The sequence below is a fragment of the Trichechus manatus genome, unplaced genomic scaffold, assembly GCF_000243295.1.
Source record: "Trichechus manatus latirostris isolate Lorelei unplaced genomic scaffold, TriManLat1.0 scaffold00058, whole genome shotgun sequence".
NCBI lineage: Eukaryota > Metazoa > Chordata > Mammalia > Sirenia > Trichechidae > Trichechus > Trichechus manatus.
The window spans coordinates 3275204-3296705 of record NW_004443994.1 but is presented as its reverse complement, the minus strand read 5'-3'; the positions used below and the strand labels follow the sequence as shown (position 1 = coordinate 3296705).

Genomic DNA, 21502 nt, shown 5'->3' with positions numbered 1-21502 from the left:
TTTCAGCTAGCAGCTGAGTCCTTAACCACTGCACCATCAGGGTTCCTTTAATTAAGGGCATAAAACTAGATATCCAAGAAGCTCAATGAACTCCAAGCACCATTTTCTTGCTGTATTTCTTGATGTATTTGTGAGGAAGGGTCAGAATGATGATCTATTTATGCCGCCATCTTCTCAGAATCCTAGTACTTGTTGGAAGATAGGTCTACTAACAATAAATTCTCTTCATGCCCTTAGGCTTGAACTTCCCCACACTCTTTCAAATAAAGTCAGTTCCCTTGCGGATGAGTTGGAACTCTCTATTTTAAAAGTGGACTGCCTCTGGTCACACTTACTGGAGATTTAGTCCTTGCATCTAGAAACTGGAGGGTAAGAGAAATGTTGGTGGTAGGTCCCTACAAGTGAAGATATTGTATCCCCTGATTGGGCGTTGAGAAAAAGGAGCACCATCTTCTTGTCTACAACTCTTCAGAGGAGTGTTGTCCACATTTGTCAAAGTGAACTGAGTGGAGGGGAGGGAGATGGTCATGCCCAAGTGTCATAGACTTTCAGTGTTTTTACCAAGTTGTAGGAGTATTTTTTGAATAAATATTTCTTCATTAGATGTATGCCCTTCGGACAATTTCCATAGAATGTATTTACTTTTTCATATTATTTTAACCAAATATGTTTATTTTACTGATGAGCAGTTCCATAAGGCTCCACATGCTGCCATTCCAAAAGTGGAACTAACATAATTTATTTTTGCAAAATGTATGAAAACATTTGACCATGTAAAACACATTGCTACGTACCCTTCCAAGGCCTTGGAAGGGGCTTGTGTAATAGAGGAGTCCTGAAAATAAAGCATCATTGACTTCTCAATAAATTAACCTCCAAATCAGTGGGGATATGACTACATATTTGCAAATATTGAATGTTATTACACATTAAAAATCATGCAGGCAGTCTTGGGCGTGTGAGTGTGGGTGTTTTCCATTGCAAGGAAAGCTTTCTCACAGAGAGAGAATCAACCTGAGACAATTGCAAATGGAGATTATTCTGGATGATAAAATGTTAACAGATGTATTTCTGATGATCAGTTTTATAGAGAATCTAAAAAAAAAGGTGCTTGCAGAAGTTAAGTTTGTAGATGACATGAAACACATCTCAGTCATGAAATACCCATCTTTTCAGGGGAAAAAATGCCAGAAACATTCTCAGCAGGAAGAAAAATAGTAGATAGATTTTAATATGTACCAGCATTAAATCATTAATTTTAAACAACGTTAATATAGAATATAAGATAATGGGATCTTAGGAAATTCTAGAAACTGGAAAAATTGGGAAGAATTTGAACTAGTCCTTGCAAAACTAGTTCATTTTGCTTATGTGAATAAGAAAAACACAATGCTGGGGACAACTAGGAAAGTGTATTAAAATTAAACACTTCCAAAACCTCAAATGAAATGAATGGGCCTTTTAAAGATGCCTTTAAAAAGTAACTTAAAAACATATGCTATTTGAAATAATGGAGAAAGAATTGTACTAATGGTGTAAAATCAAGTACCAGTTATTTAAGATAAAATATCTAGTAAGTATCATACCCTGATTCAAAAAATGCTGCATTTCAAATAACTTTAACAGAAATAAGGATAATGCACTCCGAAAAAATAATTTAACTGAGTTTAAAGTAGCACCAATAATGATAATCTGCAACGTTAAAAAAAGATGTGAAGAGCTTGAATAAAATTATTTTATGAAATGTGAGTATAAAAAAACAACATATCTGCATTACATAAACATAAGGTCATTTTAAATGTATGCATAACTAAGGTAACAAATTAAAAGATTCTACATAGATATTTTACTATTTCTTATACATTTCAAAAAGTTTGTTTATTCAAATTGGGAAAAATTAGGAGTTTGCCTTATATTTACTCCTTTACTGCATCCTTTTGCATTAAGTGGATGTTGTATACCCTCCCTCACACTCCCTATTTTCCCCTTAGAATGGAGATGAAATCACTTATTTTGCATGATTATAGTCAGGGCTGAATTAGACTTGGATATAAGTAATGTTCAGGAAACAATCAATAAAGAAAAACTGCTCTTCTTCTCATTACTATTCACTCAGCAAACAGAGAGAGGCAGTGTAGTGAAGTGTTTCAACAAGAGAGCTTAAGATCAAAATAGCTTGGGGTCAGTTTACTTACAGTGTTGTGCTTTTGGACAAGTGATTAAATCTTTCTGTGTCTTCATTTCTATAAATTTGTGGGAAAATATTCATTATGAAATTTATGTTAGATAACCCATGGAAAGAGATCACTATTAAACCTGGAACAAGGATGAAATACATGGAAGCTACCCTATTCACTGTGTATGGGTACTAAGTGCCAGGTTGTGGGGTTGGGGCTGGGTATTCATAAACGAATAAGACACGTCCTTTCCCTCACTTATTGCATCTATAAATGTGAGTGTGTCAGTTATTTCAAGAAATTAAACCTAAAAGTAATAGGATGCTTCCCTATTCTAGGCTTCTCAAATTAACCTCTAAACCTGAGATAAATTTCACTATATTCAAATAATCCAATGGATATTCTTTCTTTTTTATTTTTTCATAGAAAATGATCTCTAAGAGTCTGTCAAAAATAAAATTTGATGGTCCTAGTTGAGAATTTGTGTCAAACCCATGTACCCTCCCACTAGCATGTTGTTGTTAGGTGCAGTAAAGTGGGTTCCGACTTACAGTGATCCTATGTACAGCAGAACAAACAAAACACTGCCTGGTACTATTTCACCCTCACCATTGTTGCTGTGTTTGAGCCCATTGTTGCAGTCACTGTGTCAGTCCAACTCATTGGGGATCTTTCTATTTTTCACCGGCCCTCTATGTCACCAAACATGATGTCCTTCTCAAGGTACTGGCCCCTTCTGATAACACTGGCAAAGTACTTGAGATGAAGTCTTGCCATCTTCGCTTTTAAGGAGCATTCTGGCTGTACCTCTTCCAAGACAGATTTGTTCTTTCTTATGGCAGTACATGGTATATTCAATATTCTTTGCCAACACCATAATTCAAAGGCATCAATTCTTCTTTTGTCTTCCTTATTCATTGTCTAGCTTTCCCATGCTTGTGAAGTGACTGAAAATCTATCATAGCTCTCAGAAAATCTTTTATGGTTGTTGAGTCACTGCCTTCCCTCAGTGCTTTCAGTTTCATATTACTCTAATTCTGCCATAAAGTTTGCTTTACTTCACTCACCTCCTTACTTTGAGGAAACTCAGAAAGCCCCAGGATGTGGGAAGGGTGAAATAAAAGTCCCAGGATCCAGAGAGACCAAGAAGAAAGAGAAATCACTCCACTTATTCTGAAGAGGAAAAACAGGTAAGAATTTTTACTACTTTCTCACCATGCAGCTTTCTCTTCAGCTCTGAAGGATCTCTGCTCCAGGATATAGAGCCTGCAATAACCTTAGGGCAGGGTAGGAAGGTATTTATAAAGGTCAGTTAGTTTTCTTAACAAATGACCAGCACCATGCTATGCTACACTGAGCCTGAAGTGGAACAGCAGTTCAGATGAAACCCTGGCCTCCTCAGGCTATCCACATGTCCCTGAGAGCCCCTGTTGTGCTCTGGGCTGTATTAGACACCAGCGGAGCCTAATGAGAGCTCAAAATGCTTTACGATTGTCTTTTTCTTTCTTGACAGTACCTATGCTGACTGGGGACTCAAATTATCATTGGCTTTGAAGGAACTTTCTCAATACTGTTCCAACTGCAGCTAAGAAACTGAAAGAACTACAAATGTGCTATTTTCGTAAGAAGGAAAGAACAGTAAATAAGATACAGTGTAAATAGCCCACTACTCTGTTAAAGCAAAAGAAAGAGAAAACCGAAACCCAGAGTTTCATGAAAAGAACATTCTTTTTAATCATATGCTTCTACTTTGTTCGAAAGTGGATTTCTTCCTTTAGAAATAGTCCAGGCTCACTTGTCCAATTTCTTTGTCCCCACTTATTCCTCAAGCCCTTTCAAGTAGAAATTCAACCCACTACTTTACTGATTCTTTCCTTTTTAAAGAATCTACCATGTGCAACATCTTTGCTTACCTTGACCTTTCCCTGCCCTCCTGAAATTTGATCTCTTCTTTTGGATACTTCTCCCCTGAATTCCTAGGCATGGCACTAGGTTTATTTATCACCTACTTGTCTGCCCAGCTCTCTCTTCTTTGTCATTCTTCCTTCTCTTCCTCTCCATCTGTAAATGGAAAAACAGAACAGAACCTAGAAGTAGTTGGCTGGAAATATAGATTTTTTGAAATAACCTTTTTTTCTAGGTCTCCTAATCTTTTTCTCCTACTTTTAACTCGTTTTGTTGTTGTTGTTGTTGTTCTTTCTATATTTTCACTCTTCTTACTCTCTCATTATAACCAAAAAACACCGTGGTATTCATGATTTACTTTTAGCCCAACATAACCCTAAGAACTAAGTTTTATAATTTCCATTTTCTAGAAAACATGTTTTAAGATGGCTAAATAGCATGGCAAATATCATACAACTACTAAATCTTGCTTCAAACAAGCACTTTATCACCAACACAATATATTGACTTTTTTGGTGCTCCTATTCATTCTTGCCTTTCTGTTAAATGTCTTCAGGTACAAAGCATATTTTTGATATCTACCATTATTCTCCTTAACTTTTTGAACAAGCAGAATATAGTTATAATAACTATTTTTAATATCCTTCTCTGCTAATTCTAGTATCTTATTATGTGCTGCCTTGATTTTGATGATTGGTTTATTTGTTCATTATGGGTTGCATTTTCCTACTTCTTTTCATCCTGGTAAATTTTAATTGGGTTCCAGATGTTTGACTTTCACCTTCTTGGGAGCTGGATGTTTCTATATTCCTGTAATTATTCTTGAGAATTCCTGGAAACAGTTTGGGCCTCTAAGTCATTTCTTACATGTTGCAATTAGAAAAAATGCTTTAAGTCTATTTTAAAATGCCACATTAACAGTTAGGTATAAATGCTCTTCTAAGAGCAGAGTTCAAAGAATGAGAGCCATGATTCATCAGAGAGTGCTTCATGATAAGCTGTCAGGATACAAAGAAACATGCTCTGCCTGAACATAGAAGCTTGGTATGTGGTAAGCACACTGACCTAGATTTCCAAATATTGAAGTAAAGAAGAATTAATCTAGATACACACAAAGGTAAAAAATAATAATAATAACCTAACAGAAAAACAAACCCATTATTGTTGAGTCGATCCAACTCATGGCGACCCAATGAGAAACACAGGGAGGTTAAAAATAATGGTAACCTAATGCAAAGAATAATAATCAGATTCTAGAAAGCAGACCTGAGTTGGCATATGGTAAATGGGGATCTCGTTGTGCAGCCAAGATTAAGACCCTGTGTGCCAGCCTGTAGTACAGGCCTCAAGGTCCTGGAGTCTTAGTAAAATATGGTCCAGTGACTTGGGTTCAAGCACAGAAAATGTGGAGAATCATCATGGGCCACAGCATGTCAGAGATTCTGTTAAATAATCAACATCAGGATGTAAACACAGGGACTATGTATGATTTTATCTCACAATGAGACAAGTAGTTCATTAAGTCAGAAGCTAACCACCTAGCATTTACTCTATACACATGACAAACACTTCAAAACAGTCTATGCACAGGTAAAGAAAAATAAAACTTTATTCAGTGAAAGGATGAATGAAAAAATAAATTATGAATTCATGTAAAATAAATAGTATATAAAATAAATTTCTCTAATCCTATTCTATTTCCCTCTAAATGTGTGTTCTCAAGTATTTAATGGGAATCCAAAAGAAGGTTTTCCACAATGAACTACATGGAAAATTTTGGTCATGAGAGCAATTGAACATTGGTAAATTCCTGTCATTCCAATATTTTAATCACTAGGCTATTTTTAAAAGACTTTTATAACATTCTAAAACGATAAAAATCTTCCTTTCCTCTAGATGATGACTGATGAACAGAAAATTTGTGGCCATGCTGTGGAACTATAATGTAATGAAAGCAAAATAGCCTAGTGAGAGTTCTTATAGTGAGAGTTCTTATTCTGCTTAAACTGGAAATTTCTGTTTATTCAACTTCTTCCCTTGCAGATAAGGCAATACCCTAGACATGGCCTCTGAGTTTCATATGCCAGGCCCAGTGTGCCTCATTGAGAACAATGAAAAGAAACTGATGGTTAATCAGGAAGCTTTGAAAATCCTTTCAGCCATTACCCAGCCTGTAGTGGTGGTGGCTATTGTGGGCCTCTACCGCACAGGCAAATCCTACCTGATGAACAAACTGACAGGGAAGAAACAGGGTAAGTGGCACCAGTAAACCTCTCTTGAGTCCCTTCTGCCCATTCGCACTGTCCAACATCAAATATGGTGATGTAAGGAGAGAAAATATAGAGACTGGGATGAATATTGAAAGCTAACTTTATGTCCACAGTTGGGATTTTTGTCCTCACACTGTTCTTAAGAACAAAAACCAGCTTACTCTCTTTTCCCACTTTGTTCTTTGCTTTAGCTTCCCCTTTTAAAAGTATAAATGTTCTTTTCTCTAACGGAATAAGGCAACAATAGGAATATTCAATGTACATAAAATAAACTATACAACATTCACTAGTACACTTATGTAGTATCAGCAAGCATCATTGAACTTTAAGGTAAAAATAAAATTTTTCAATCTGTATTGGGTATTCTAATTTTGCTATTTCTCTGGTAGTAAATAAAATCATTATAGTTGCAGTTATGTCTCCTAACCTTGAATGACTTAACTCTTAGTTCAATTTCCAGAACCTCCTGTCATTAACTCTGGGCCCCGGCACATCTCCTCTGCCCTTTGCAGGCTTCTCTATGAGTTCTACAGTGCAGGGTCACACCAAGGGAATCTGGATGTGGTGTGTGCCTCACCCCAAGAAGCTGAACCTCACCCTAGTTCTGCTTGACACAGAGGGCCTGGGAGATGTAGAGAAGGTAAGGAAGGAGGATTCAGTTTTGGATTTAGTCCCTTGTCTTAGTTATCTAGTGCTGCTATAACAGAAGTACCACAGGTGAGTGGCTTTAATGAACAGAAATTTATTTTCTCAATGTTTCGAAACCAAACTCATTGTTGTTGAGTCAATTCTGACTCAGAGCGACCCTGTAGGACAGAGTAGAATCTCTCCATAGGGTTTCCAAGGTTGTAATCTATACGGAAGCAGACTATCACATCTTTCTCCTGTAGATTCTCAATGTTCAGGAGGCTAGAAATTTGAATTCAGGACAGCAACTCTAGGGGAAGACTCTTTCTCTGTGGGCTCTGAGTGAAGGTCCTTGTCTCTTTTCAGTTTCTGTTCCTCAGATCCTTGGTGGTCTCTATGTGGTGTGCTATCTATCTCTCCCTGTCTGTGCTTGCTTGTATACTTAATAAGCTCTTTTGTGTGTCAAAAGAGATTGACTCAAGATACACTCCACGCTAATACTGCCTCATTAACATAACAAAGACAACTCATTTCAAAATGGGATTATAACCACAGGTATACGAGTTAAGATTTACAACACATATTTTGGGGGCACACTATTCAATCCATAACAACTCTCTTCTCTGAATATCTTTTGCACACGTAGTTTTACCTTCTAGAAGAACTTCCATTTAACGGTATTACATCTTCTTGTTTCCATTTGCATGATATTAGGCCACATGAAGCAACCAGACTTACAGAAAATTTTCATAATACAGATTTCATTAAAATATTTTATAATCCAGCAGAAGAACGTGCTGATCAGAAGTGTAATCAGTGTTCTAATCATTAACTCCAAGCTGTGAGCTAAGCCAGTTAACCCAGATGCATAAAGGTAGAACAAACAAAATCAATGTCATGAATCTTATTCTGTAGTAAAGAGTGATGATATGAGTCCTAAAGTGTTGAGAATTTGTTTTCCAATCATAGTTCTGTCACATACCAACTCAGTGGTTTTACCAAGTTATTTAGGTTTTATGGCCTCATTTTTCAGATCTGTAATATGGATATAATTATTCTGTAATTATGTATTCATAATTGTTTAAAGCCAGGAAAGGTGTGTATCAGGGATGCTTCCTTTCACCATGATATTTCAATCTATATGCTGAGCAAATAATCCGAGAAGCTGGACTATATGAAGAAGAACTGGGCATCAGGATTAGAGGAAGACTCATTAACAACCTGTGCTATACAGATGACACAACCTTGCTTGCTGGAAGTATAGAGGACTCGAAGCACTTATTGATAAAGATCAAAAACTACAGCCTTCAGTATGGATTACACTTCAACATAAAGAAAACAAAAATCCTCACAACTGGACCAATAAGCAACATCATGATAAACGGAGAAAAGATTGAAGTTGTCAAGGATTTCATTTTACTTGGATCCACAATCAACGTCCTTGGAAGCAGCAGTCAAGAAATCAAAGGACTCATTGCACTGGGCAAATCTGCTGCAAAAGGCATCTTTAAAGCATTAAAAAGGAAAGATGTCACTTTAAGGACTAAGGTGCGCCTGACACAAGCCATGGTGTTTTCAATTGCCTCATATGCATGCGAAAGCTGGACAATGATTAACGAAGGCCAAAGAAGAATTGACGTTTTTGAATTATGGTGTTGGCAAAGAATATTGAATATACCATGGACTGCCAACGAACAAATCTGTCTTGGAAGAAGCACAACCAGAATGCTCCTTAGAAGCGAGGACAGCGAGACTTCATCTCACATATTTTGGACATGTTATCTGGAGGAATCTGTCCCTAGGGAAAGACATCATGCTCAGTAAAGTAGAGGGTCAGCAAAAAAGAGGAAGATACTCAATGAGTTGGACTAACATAGTGGCTGCAACAATGGGCTCAAGCATAATGATTGTGAGGATGGCGCAGGATCAGGTAGTGTTTCATTCTGTTCTACTTGGGGTCGCTATGAGTCGGACCGCCCAGACCGCACCTAACAACAACAGTCATACCTAATGCAATGCACTGTTTTGACTATTTATGAATATAAATAATATAAAGTATCAAGTACATAATATTAGCCCAATATAATGCACACTCCTAGGTGCAATTGATATTACTGTTATTTAAAATCAATTTTACTTTATAAACAATATTTAAAAAGTCTTTGTTTTAAGGATTTGGAATGTTCACTAACTTTGGGTATTTGTTTTGTAATTATCTGACAATGGTCATAAGAGGGCCTGGTGAGCAGATAAAAGTATGAATCAATGGAAACCAAACATGCTAATGAGAAAACTGACAAAAGTCCAAGGTTTAATAACAACCATTTTTGTTTGGATTTGAGTTCATCTTAGAAGTTATTAGTCTAGAAAATCTCTGATTATTAAATGAGCACACTTTACCAGCCAGGAGTTCAGCTGCTAACCAGAAGGTTGGCAGATCGAATCCATCTGCTCCTCCTTGAAAACCCTATGGTGCAGCTCTACTCTGTCCTATAGTGTCGCCATGAAGAGTCGCTATGGACCATTGCCATGGAGCGTTGCTATGAGTAGGAATCAACTCAACGGCAATGGCTTTGGGTTTTTTTTCTTGTATAATAAGGAAAATGTCATGAGAATGAAACAAACTTCTGACTCAAATGTGTTCTGACTTCCAGGGAGACAACCAGAATGACTCCTGGATCTTTGCCCTGGCCATCCTCCTGAGCAGCACCTTCATATACAATAGCATGGGAGCCATCAACCAGCAGGCCATGGATCAACTGCAGTATCCTTCAGTGGTCAAGGACAGCCCCAAAGCCAGAGCAGACACTTGCATTAACAAACCGGTGGCCTTATTGTGAATCCTGGGCAACAAACACAAAAAAAGAAAACATAAAATATATTTCAGGTACAGGGGAAAGATCCCAGGTACCTACTGCTGAACTGAGAATTTGTTAAAAACAAAGGTAAAATGAAGGTTTTGTAATATTTAGAACTAATATGGAAAGAGGAGCCCTGTTCTTTTATGCCATTTTTCCTTAGTTAGCTACTCAGCTATGTAACAGAGCTTACAGATCGAATCAGGACAAAATCCTCACCTGATAAGGATGATGTTGAGGATTCTGCTGACTTTGTTAGCTTCTTTCCAGACTTTGTGTGGACTCTGAGAGACTGGACCCTGAACCTGGAAGCAGATGGACAACCCATCACAGCAGACAAGTACCTAGAGAATTCCCTGAAGCTAAAGCCAGGTAATAGGGATTGGTGATTGGAAAACAAGGAGAAAAATATTTCAGGAGTTATCATTTTTGAGTGTTTGCTTACATTTATATCTTTGTGTTTCTTTTTATTTTTGTTGTATCAAAATTTAATTTTATTTCCAAGTAGGCTTTCATATAGAGGCTCAGCTACTTCTGATTGGAGAATAAGTAGCAAATTTTTTTGTCACCAGTTCTTGTTGATGCTGATTCATTTTTTGTTTTTTAAATGTTTTTGTCCATTCTCATGGGAATACCATGAAACAGAATGTCCTGATCATCTTTTTTTTCTTTAATTTTTTTTACTGTACTTTAGATGAAGGTTTACAGAACGAATAGCTTCTCATTAAAGTTAGTACACATATTGTTTTATGACATTGGTTAACTACACCATGACATGTCAACACTCTCCCTTATCAACTTTGGGTTCCCTATTACCAGCTTTCCTGTCTCCTCTTGCCTTCTAGTCCTTGTCCTTGGGCTGTTGTGCCTCATTAGTCTAGTTTTGTTTTAATGGGCTGTTTAATCTTTGGCTGAAAGGTAAATCTTGGGAGTGACTTCATTACTGAGCTAAAAGGGTGTCCAGGGACCATACTCTCGAGGTTTCTCCAGTCTCTGTCAGACCAGTAAGTCTAATGTTTTTTGTGAGTTAGAATTTTGTTCTACATTTTTCTCCAGCTCTGTCTGGAACCTTCTGTTTTGACCCCTGTCAGAGCAGTCAGTGGTGCTAGCCAGGCACCATCTAGTTGTACTGGACTCAGTCTGGTAGAGGCCGTGGTAGTTGTGGTTCATTAGACCTTTGGACTAATCTTTCCCTCGTATCTTGTTTTCTTCATTCTCCCTTGCTCCCAAAGGGGTAAGACTAGTGGAGTATCTTATATAGCTGCTCACAGGCTTTTAAGACCCCAGACGCTACTTACCAAGGTAGAAAGTAGAACATTTTCTTTATAAACTATGTTATGCCAATTGAGCTAGATGTTCCCCAAGGCCATGGTCCCCACAGCCCTCCACTCAGCAGTTTGGTCCCTTGGGGAGTTTAGATGTGTCTATGGAGCTTCCATGAGCTTTCCTTGTACAAGTTGTACTGGCTTCCCTAGCATTGTGTACTGTCTTACCCTTCACTAAAGTTACCACTTATCTATTGTCTATTTGGTGTTTCCTCCCTCCCCCTCCCCCCCTTGTAACCATCAAAGATTGTTGCTTTTGTGTGTAAACCTTTTCATGAGTTTTTACAGTATGTTCTCATACAATATTTGTCCTTTTGAGATTGACTTATTTCACTCAGCATAATGCCCTCCAGATTCATCCATGTTATGAGATGCTTCACAGATTCATCATTGTTCTTTATTGTTGCATAATACTCCATCATGTGTATGTACCATAGTTTGTTTATCCATTCATCTGTTGATGAGCATCTAGGTTGTTTCCATCTTCTTGCTATTGTGAACAATGCCGTAATGAACACGGGTGTGCATATGTCTATTCATGTGGCAGCTCTTATTTCTCTAGGATAAATTCCTAGGATTGGGATTGCTGTATTGTATGGTATTTCTATTTCTAGCTTTTTAAGGAAGCGCCATATTGGTTTCCAAAATGGTTGTATCATTTTGCATTCCCATCAGCAGTGTATAAGAGTTCCAATCACCCCACAGCCTCTACAACACTTGTTATTTTCAGTTTTTTTGATTCATGCCAGTAACGCCGGGGTAAGATGATATCTCATAAAGTTTTTGATTTGCATTTCTCTAATGGCTAGTCTTCACGAGCTTTTCCTCATGTGTCTGTTAGCCGCTTGAATGTCTTTTTTGGTGAAGTGTCTGTTCATTTCTTTTGCCCATTTTTTACTTGGATTACTTGTCTTTTTGTTGTAGAGGTGTTGGATTTTCTTGTAGATTTTAGAGAATAGAACTTTGTCTGATTTGTAATGTCCAGAAATCTTTTCACAGTCTGTAGATTCTCTTTTTACTTCTCTGGTGAAGTCTTTTGATGAGCATAAGTGTTTAACTTTTAGAAGATCTCAGTTATCTAGCTTATCTTCTGGAGTTTGTATGTCATTGGTTATAGTTTGTATCCTGTTAATGCCGTGTATTAGAGTCTCTAGCGTTGATCCTATTTTTCCTTCTATGAACTTTATAGTTTTCGGCTTTATATTTAGGTCTTTGATCCATTTTGAATTTGTTTTTGTATATGATGTGAGTTATGTGTCCTATTTCATTTTTTTGCAGATGGACATCAAGTTTTTCCAGCACCATATGTTAAAAAGACTGTCTGTTCCCCATTTGATGGAATTTCATCCCTTGTCGAAGATCAGGTGGCCGGAGGTGGATAGATTTACATCTGGGTTCTCAATTCTGTTCCACTGGTCAATGTATCTGTTGTTGTACCAGTACCAGGCTGTTTTGACTACCATAGCTGTATAGAAGGTTCTGAGGTCAGATAGTGTGAGTCCTCCTGCTTTCTTCTTCTTCAATAGTTCTTTACTTGTCTGGGGCTTCTTCTCTTTCCATAGAAAGTTAATTATTAGTTTTTCCACCTCTTTTAAGAATGTTGTTGGTATTTGGATCAGGATTGCATTGTATTTGTAAATTGCTTTGGGTAGAATTGTCATTTTCACAATGTTGAGTCTACCTATCCATGTGCATGGTATGTTTTTCCATTTATGTAGATCTCTTTTTGTTTCTTGCAGTAGTGTTTTGTAGTTTTCTTTGTATAGGTCTTTTACATCCCTGGTTAGATTTATTCCTAAGTATTTTAGTTTTATAGGGGCTATTATAAATGGTATTGTTTTCCTGATTTCCTTTTCTTCATTCTGTTTATTGCTGTATAGGAATCCAACTGATTTTTGTGTGTTTATCTTGTATCCTGCTATCTGCTGAATCTTTCTGTTAGTTCCAGTAGTTTTCTGATGGAGTCTTCTGGGTTTTCTATGTATAGTATCATATCATCTGCAAATAGGGACAGTTTAACTTCTTCATTACTAATTTGGATGCTCTTTTTTTCTTTTTCTTGCCTTATTGCTGTAGCTAGGACATCTATCATAATGTTAAATAGAAGTAGTGATAAAGGGCATCCTTGTCTTTTTCCTGTTCTCAAGCGGAATGTTTCCAGCCTCTATCCAGTAGGAATGATTTTGGCTGTTGGTTTTGCATAGATGCCCTTTATTCTGTTGATGAATTTCCCTCCTATGCCTATTTTATTGAGAGTTTTTATCAAGAACGGGTGTTGGACTTTGCAGAATGGCTTTTCTGTGTCAGTTGAGATAATCATCTGATTCTTTTCGTTCCTTTTATTTATGTGGTGGATTACTTTGATTGATTTTCTAATGTTGAACCATCCTAGCATACCTGTGTAAATCCTACTTGGTCATGGTACATTATTTTTTTCAAATGATGCTGAACTCTATTGGATAGAATTTTGTTGAGAATTTTTGTGTCTATATTCATGAGAGATATTGGTCTTTAATTTCCTTTTTTGTGGTTCACTGATTTTGGTATCTTGGTTATGTTGGCTTCATAGAATGAATTCAGAAGTGTAACTTCCTTTTCTATGTTCTGAAATGGTTTGAGTAGTACTGATGTAAGCTCTTCTCTGAATGTTTGGTAGAATTCTCCAGTGAAGCCATCTGGGCCAGGGCTTTTTTTGTTGGGATTTTGTTTGTTACCTTTTCAATCTCTTCTCTTGTTATGGGTCTGTTCAGATTTATAAACCACTTTATGTTAGTTTGGTATGTAGTGCATTTCTATAAATTTATCCATTTCCTCTATGTTTTCAAAATTGTTGGTGTATATTTTTCATAATACTGTGTTATGATCCTTTTTATTTCATTTGGGTCTGTTGTAATGTCGCCCATTTCATTTCTTATTTGGGTTATTTGTGTCCTCTTCTGTTTTTCTTTTGTCAGTTTGACCAGTGGTTTGTCGATATTGTTGATCCTTTCAAAGAAACAACTTTTGGTTTTGTTGATTCTTTCTATTGTGTTTCTATTCTCTATTTCATTTATTACTGCTCTGATCTTTATTATTTCCTTTCTTCTGGTGGCTGTGGGTGTTTTTTGCTGTTCTCTTTCTATTTGTTTGAGTTGTATAGTTAATGTTTTCATTTTGTTCCTTTTTTTCTGTTTTGATGTGTGCATCTATTTCTATAAATTGTCCTCTGAGGACTGCGTTTGCAGTGTCCCAAAGGTTTTGGTATGATGTGTTTTCATTCTCATTTGATTCTAGGAATTTCTTTATCCCATCTCTGATTTCTTCTATTACCAAGTGGTTTGTAAGCAGGGTGTTATTCAGTTTCCATGTAATTGATTATTTTTCCTTGCTCTTCCTGTTTTTAATTTCTACCTTTAAGGTGTTGTGGTCTGAGAAGATACTTTGTATTGTCTCAATGTTTTGGATTTTGTTGAGGGTTGCTCTGTGGCCTAAGATGTGGTTTATTCTGGAGAACATTCCATGTGCACTGGAACAGAACGTGTACTTTGCAGCTGTTGGATGGAACATTCTATATATGTCTATGAGGTCAAGTTGTCTGATTGTGCCATTTGGGTCTTCCATATCTTTGCTGAGTTGCTCTCTAGGTGTTCTGTCCTTTACCAAGAGTGGTGTGTTGAAGTCTCCTACTATTATTGTGGAACTTTGAATTTCTGTTTTCAGTGCTGTTAGTTTTTTTTTATGTATTTTGGAGCCCTGTCTTTGAGTGCATAGATGTTTATTATGGTTTAGTCTTCATAATGGATCATCCCCTTAATCATTACGTAGTGTCCTTCTTTGTCTTTTATGGTGGATTTTGTTTTAAAGTCTATTTTATCAGAGATTAGTATTGCCACTCCTGCTCTTTTTTGGTAGCTGTTTGCTTGATATATTTTTTTCCATTCTTTGATTTTTAATAAATTTACATCTTTGTTTCCAAGGTGTGTCTCTTGTAGACAGTAATATTGTTGGATACTGTTTTTTAATCCATTCTGTCACTCTCTATCTCTTTACGGGTTCATTTAGGCCATTACATTCAGTGTAATTATTGATAAGTGTGAGTTTATTGCTGTCATTTTGTAGTGCTTTCTTTTTCGTGCTGACGTTTTCTTTGTTCCCCTTACTCTCCTGTTCTGAATTCCTTTTTCGTAGATTTTTTTCATTTCTTTTGTTTTTGTAGATTTTGTTTTTACTGAGACTTGATGTTTTTCTTCTTTATTTTGATGAGTAGGTTTGTTAACTTTCCTTGTGGTTACCTTGAAATTTACTCTTATCTTCCTAGGTTTGAACCAGTCTGTTATTACTTGGTATCGCCTTGCCTTCCTCTCCATTAGAAGGTTCTATACCTACACGATTTATTCCCTCTTTTATTGTTCTGATGTTGTGGTCATTTACAGATTAACCTCTCTGTTTCCATATTGTCATTCTTTTGGTTTTGGATAGTCCTTGAGAGTTCATTTCCTAGTTTGGTATCTGGCAGGTACGATACTGCATCCTAGATTCAATCTGTGGTCTCATGTTGTTTGTTCTCAGACTGAAGATCTCCCTTTAATAATTCTTTCAAGTATGGTTTGTTTTTTGCATAATCCCTTAATTTCTGTTTATCTGGAAATGTCCTAATTTCACCATCATATTTGAATGAGAGTTTTGCAGGATATATTATTCTTGGTTGGCAATTTTTTTCTTTCAAGGTTTTATCTATATCATCCCATTGCCTTCTTGCCTATGTGGTTTCTGCTGAATAATCCTAGCTTAGCTTTATTGTTTCTTCTCTGTCCATGATTTTTCATTTTTCTGGAGCTGCTTTCAGGATTGTTTGTCTTTGGTTTTAGCAATTGTGATTATGATATGCCTTGTTTATTTTCTTTTGATGTCTATCCTATATAGGGTTCGTTGAGCTTCTTGGATGGTTTGATTTTTCATCTTTCATGATTTTAGGAAAGTTTTCTGTCAGTAGTTCTTCAATGATCTTCTCTGTGTTTTCTGTTTTCTCTCCCCCTTCTCCAACTCTGATCACTTGAAAATTTTTGCTTTTGATTTTATCCCACATAATTCTCAGGATTTCTTCATTTTTCTTTGTTCTTTCTTCTGATTTTCCTCAAACAGAGTTGTATCCAAGTGTTCGTATTTAATTTCGCTGGTCCTGTCTTCCATCATTTCAAACCTGCTCCTCAGCCCTTCTATGACACTGTTCATTTCTGAAATCTTGTTGTTTATCTTCTGGATTTCTAATTGTTTTTGTATGCTTTCTAGTTGTGAATTTATTTTAACATTTTGTTCCTATATTATTTTCCTGAATTCTTCCATTTTTTAGTGTGTATTTTCCATGAAGTTGTCTGCCTTTTCCATGAATTTGTCTTTTTCCTCATTTTTGTCTTGGCTTTGCTTCAACTCTTGGATAGCTCTGAATATTAGAGAGTTGAATTCCCTATCAAGTAGTTCTAGTGCCTTTTCTTCTACTGGAAAGTCATCTGGTGTTTTAATTTGGACGCCTACTGGAACCATCCTGTCCTGTTTTTGTAAATGTTTTTATATTGTCTGCTGTCTTCGGGGCATTCAGCAGTTATTTTCCTTGTTTATTGATTGTAGATTTGTTTGTTTTATCCTGCTTTTTTGTTTTATTTGGTTATGTCTGAGTAGGTGGGCTGTGCCTTATTTGTTGTTTGTTCATCTGTAGGCACAATAATTTTCACCTCCTTATCCAATAGGCTACAGTCACTCAGCTATAGTGCAGCAGGGCAGGTCCAGCTGAAGAAGAGTTGCTGGGATGGGTTGTTTATGGCATGTAGTAGGGCCAACAGGGCGGACTGGGAATCAGTGCAGGGCAGGTTCCTGTAGGCCATGTCTGTGCTGCTCAGGGGTGTGATGTTCAGTGCATGGTGCAGGTAAGTAGGCAGGAAGGGGGGGGGATATTGTGATGTGTGGAGCTAAGGTAGGTATAGGAAAGAGGAGAGAGAGAAGAGACAAACAGGAGCCACAAACAAACAAAAATGAGTGCTAATGGAGCTTGCCATTGGAGTGGAGAAATGAGAAACCAAGAAATGGAGAAAAACAAAAAGAAAAACGGTAAGAGAAAAAATAAATTAATAAAAATTAACAAACCAAATAAAAGCAAAGCCCCCAGTGACCCCACCTGTGTGGCTGGGAAGACTGGGAAGTGCTTCCCAAGTCATGAAGTACAGCCTGGCTAGAAGGGGTAGGGGTGTCACACAGCACCAGGTATTCAGGAGACAGGAAGATAAGTCAAGTATAGAGAGATGAGAAACTGAAAAATGAAGAAAGACAAAAATGAAAAAAGAAATGCCCTCAGGGGTCCCACCAACATGGCTGCATGGACTGGGGAAGTAGCTCCCAAGCCAAGCAGTACAGCCCAGCTAGAAGGGGCTCCCAAGCTTAGAAAAGAAAAAAAAATAAACAAACAAACAAAACAAAACAAAAACTCAAAACAAACAAAAAAGACCCGGGGAACCCACCAGCATGGCAGCGCGGGCTGGGAAGCAGTTCCATAGTCAGGCAGTGTTTCACAGCCTTTCAAGAAGTAAAGATGGCACACGGAGCCAGGTATTTTAGAGGAAGGAGGGGGAGGTGGTGAGACGTATGGAAGAAACCAAAAGAAGCAGAAAAAAGCAACACCAGCAGCAAACAAATGGCACACAGGGAGCCAGCCAGTGTGGGTGGGTGGAATCCAAGCAGCTCAGGGCTGAAGCCAGTGCCTTCTGGCCAAGAGCCTGTGGCCACAGGAAGCAGAGGAGGCTGATTGGGGTGAAGAAGGGTAGGGCTGGGAAAGGATATATCGATGGTTACCAGTTGTTCTGTCTCCTGCTGGGAGCTCCGTGAAGCTGCTTTCCCATACTCCCTGTTTGACTATCTCCGACAGGAGTCCAAGGTGATGAATCCATGCTGTGCTAGCTGATAAAGGACCTCTGCAGTTATCTCTCCTCGCTCTCTTTTCTCTGTCAGTTTCTTATTCCATTTGATGCTTGGCTGAGTTCTTTATCTCTTCATTTAATGCTTTAGGGTTCCAGGATTGACATTTGTCTCTGACTTAGTTTTTCAGGTCTTTGCTGTAGACGGATGGCATGGTGCTTCTGTCTGTAATGCCATGTTGTTCGGAAGTCTATACCTTTGTATTTCTATTAGGTTATACCTATGAAACAATTCTTAGTTATTACCTAAATTAGTAGATTGAATTTTAAATTTCATTATTCCCCTGTTAGTAGGAAAAGTGTTTTTATCTTTATCCTTTCTTGTACTAAGATTAGGTTACCTTCATCTCTTTACTTATGGTATATGAAGTTACAGATGATCAAAGAATATGGAGTAGAGAGACTATTTATTTGAAGTAATTGTTTAGTGGCATACACTCTACTATATACATCTACTTTTTATCTTTCTCTAGGTATCAGTCAAAAAGATAAAAATTTTAACCTGCCTCGACTCTGTATCCAAAAGTTCTTCCCAAAGAAGAATTGCTTTGTCTTCCATCCCCCCACTGAGTGGAAGAAGCTTGTTCGTCTTGAGACACTACTTGATGATGACCTGGATCCTGGATTTATACAACAAGTTTCAGAATTCTGTTCCTACATCTTCAGTCATTCCAAGATTAAAATTCTTCCAAGAGGCATCAAGGTCAATGGGCCTCGTGAGTCCTCTTCTCAGTCCTTCCACTCATTGCTAAGAATAAGGGAGGGTGAAATAACATACACCTAGTTTCAGCTCTGAGAAAAGCAGGGTCTAAAATCACCTGAGAACCTTGCCAAAGGCAGGCTGTAATCAGTAGGTCTGTGGCAGGACCTGACAGTCCACATTTCTGACAAGGTTCCAGATGATGCTGAGACTACTTATGCTGTCAGGCAAAGAGCAGTTAACAGATATACTCAGAATTACACAAAATAGAGATGTGTCCTCTCACCACCTATAGTGAATATCACCATTTGTTCTCCATTTGAAGGTCTAGAGAGCCTGGTGCTGACTTATGTCAATGCCATAAACAGTGGGGATCTTCCCTGCATGGAGAATGCAGTCCTGGCCTTGGCCCAGATAGAGAACTCAGCTGCAGTGCAAAAGGCCATTGCCTTCTACGACCAGCAGATGGGCCAGAAGGTGCAGTTGCCAACGGAAACCCTCCAGGAGCTGCTGGACCTGCACAGGGCAAGTGAGAGAGAGGCTATCCAAGTCTTCATCAGAAGCTCATTCGAAGATGTAGACCTTTCTTTCCGTAAGGAATTAGAGGTAATTTTTCTCTCTCATTTATGTGAATTAATGTTGGAAGACAAAATACCACTAGGAAATGAAATGGATATATATTTTCTGAGTAACAGTTCTTACTAGATGTCTTAGGCTGAGTTCTCTAGAGAAGCAAAAGAAGTGAAGTGTATATATGTGTGTGTATATATATACATATACATACAGAGAGAGAGAGAGATTTATATCAACAAAATTGATCACACAGTTGTAGAGGCTGTAAAGTTCTAAGTCTATGGGTCAGGCATCAGCCTGGAGACTTCTCCTGACTCATGTAGCTGCATGAGATGACGAACCCAAGGTCGGCATGTAAGATGGTAGGATGCTGGCTCAAGTCTCAAGAACCGGAGGTCAGATGATGATGATCCAAATGCAGTATCCAGAGCAGGGCAAAAGCCAGCAAGCTTTGCCAGAAAGTCCATATATATGAGATGCAGGCCACACCCCCAAGGAAACTACCTTTCAGCTGATGATCTTGGAGGTCATTACATTATTTCAGATCTCATCATGGAGGTGATTACATTATTACTTAACTGCCAAACTATATCATAACTCCTAAACCACTGAGAATAATAGCCCAGCCAAGTTAACACACAACCTTAACCATCACCGTCCACCTCTTGTCAAGTTTGTACCTGTACAAGTCTCCTTAAACCATACATAATCTCTAAATAATGACAACAATAAAGTCATACTTGGGCTTAATATGATATAACTAACACACGTACAACTGAAAAAGCACTAACTCTGTTTACATCTTATATTTTATAAGTGAAGAAAACAAAAATATTTGATGCACACATACAAGACTGAAATATTCACAACAGTTACAGTCCTCGTTTCTGCAACTGATCACGTGGTTGTAACTGGTATTTAGAACTATCTTCTTCAACCACACATTTCATATTCCCTTTACCCTCAACAAACACCTCAGCTGGTGTCTTAGTCATCTAGTGCTGCTATAACAGAAATACAACAGGTGAATGACTTTAACAAAGAGAATTTTATTCTCTCACAGTCCGTTAGGCTACAAGTCCAAATTCAGGGTGCCAGCTCCAGGGGAAGGCTTTATCTGTCTGTCAGCTCTGGAGAAAGGTCCTTGTCGTCAGTCTTCCCTTGGTCTGGGAGCATCTCAGCACAGGAACCTCAGGTCCATAGAATTCGCTCTGCTCTCTACACTGCTTTCTTGGTGTGAGGTCCTCATGTCTCTCCTCTTGCTTCTTTCTTTTATATCTCAAAAGAGATTGGCTTAAGACACTATCTAATCTTGTAAATCTCATCAATATAACTGCCACTAATCTATCTTATTAACATTACAAAGACAGGATTTACAACACATAAGAAAATCTCATTAAATGACAAAATGTTGGACAATCATACAATACTGGGAATCATGGCCTAACCAAGTTGACATATATTTTTGGAGGATACAATTCAATCCATGACAGCTAATCATGGATTTTTGCCTGATGAGGTGACTGAAACCTTCATTCCTGAAGGTTCTGGGCCATTAGTAGTCATGCTGGAATTGGGTTGCTGTAGTTTTCCATTGACTTTAATCGCAGGGCATGGTAGTAATAAGAGACTTCCTAAGGGATCTCCTGTATTCTAGAGATATTCTTCTTTACCTCCATGAAGTAATATCAATCTGATTTCCTCTTTGTAATCAGGATTGATCACACCAGCCAATACACTAATACCCTTCTTTACTTGTTGATCCAGAGGCATGAGGAGCCCAAAGTAGCCAGGTGGCATTCTTAACTTCCAGTTCAGTGGAATCAGTGTTGTGTCTCCTGGTGGGAGCATTCCTCCCTTTGGAACTAAGACCTCTATACTTACAGAGCAAAGGGTCTCAGAGACAGAAAGCAAAAATTTTGCAAGAGGGTCACTAGGGGTAATAGTGAGTGGTGCCACTCTCATCTCCACTCTTTGATTCCTGGACCCATGAATCCTGGGTATGGGAGAAACAGCGCTATATACACTGGACACTGTTTTAGAGCATATACAGCGTCCTGGAGAACATTACCCCAACACTGCAAGGTATTGCCAACTAGCTGGCGCTGTAATTTTGTCTTTAGAAG

At 37.9% G+C, this 21502-nt stretch overlaps 1 protein-coding gene across 6 annotated transcripts in view; it reads left to right on the top strand.

Moving 5' to 3' along the window:
• Nucleotides 1–3119: 3119 nt before the first annotated feature.
• LOC101358841 (guanylate-binding protein 7) overlaps nucleotides 3120–21502 on the top strand; it is a 66580-nt gene continuing 48197 nt past the window's right edge. Inside the window, exons 1-7 of one of the 6 annotated variants that reach the window (XM_023733378.1) lie at nucleotides 3122–3367; nucleotides 6126–6334; nucleotides 6865–6992; nucleotides 9634–9743; nucleotides 10013–10209; nucleotides 18577–18819; nucleotides 19129–19409. In XM_023733378.1, the coding sequence (XP_023589146.1) occupies nucleotides 6145–6334; nucleotides 6865–6992; nucleotides 9634–9743; nucleotides 10013–10209; nucleotides 18577–18819; nucleotides 19129–19409 (1149 nt within the window). In that variant the 5' untranslated portion in view covers nucleotides 3122–3367; nucleotides 6126–6144. Of the gene's footprint in view, nucleotides 6335–6864; nucleotides 6993–9633; nucleotides 9744–10012; nucleotides 10210–18576; nucleotides 18820–19128; nucleotides 19410–21502 lie in introns of all 6 variants that reach the window. The other 5 variants (XM_023733377.1, XM_023733379.1, XM_023733380.1 and 2 more) reach the window with 5 other exon arrangements.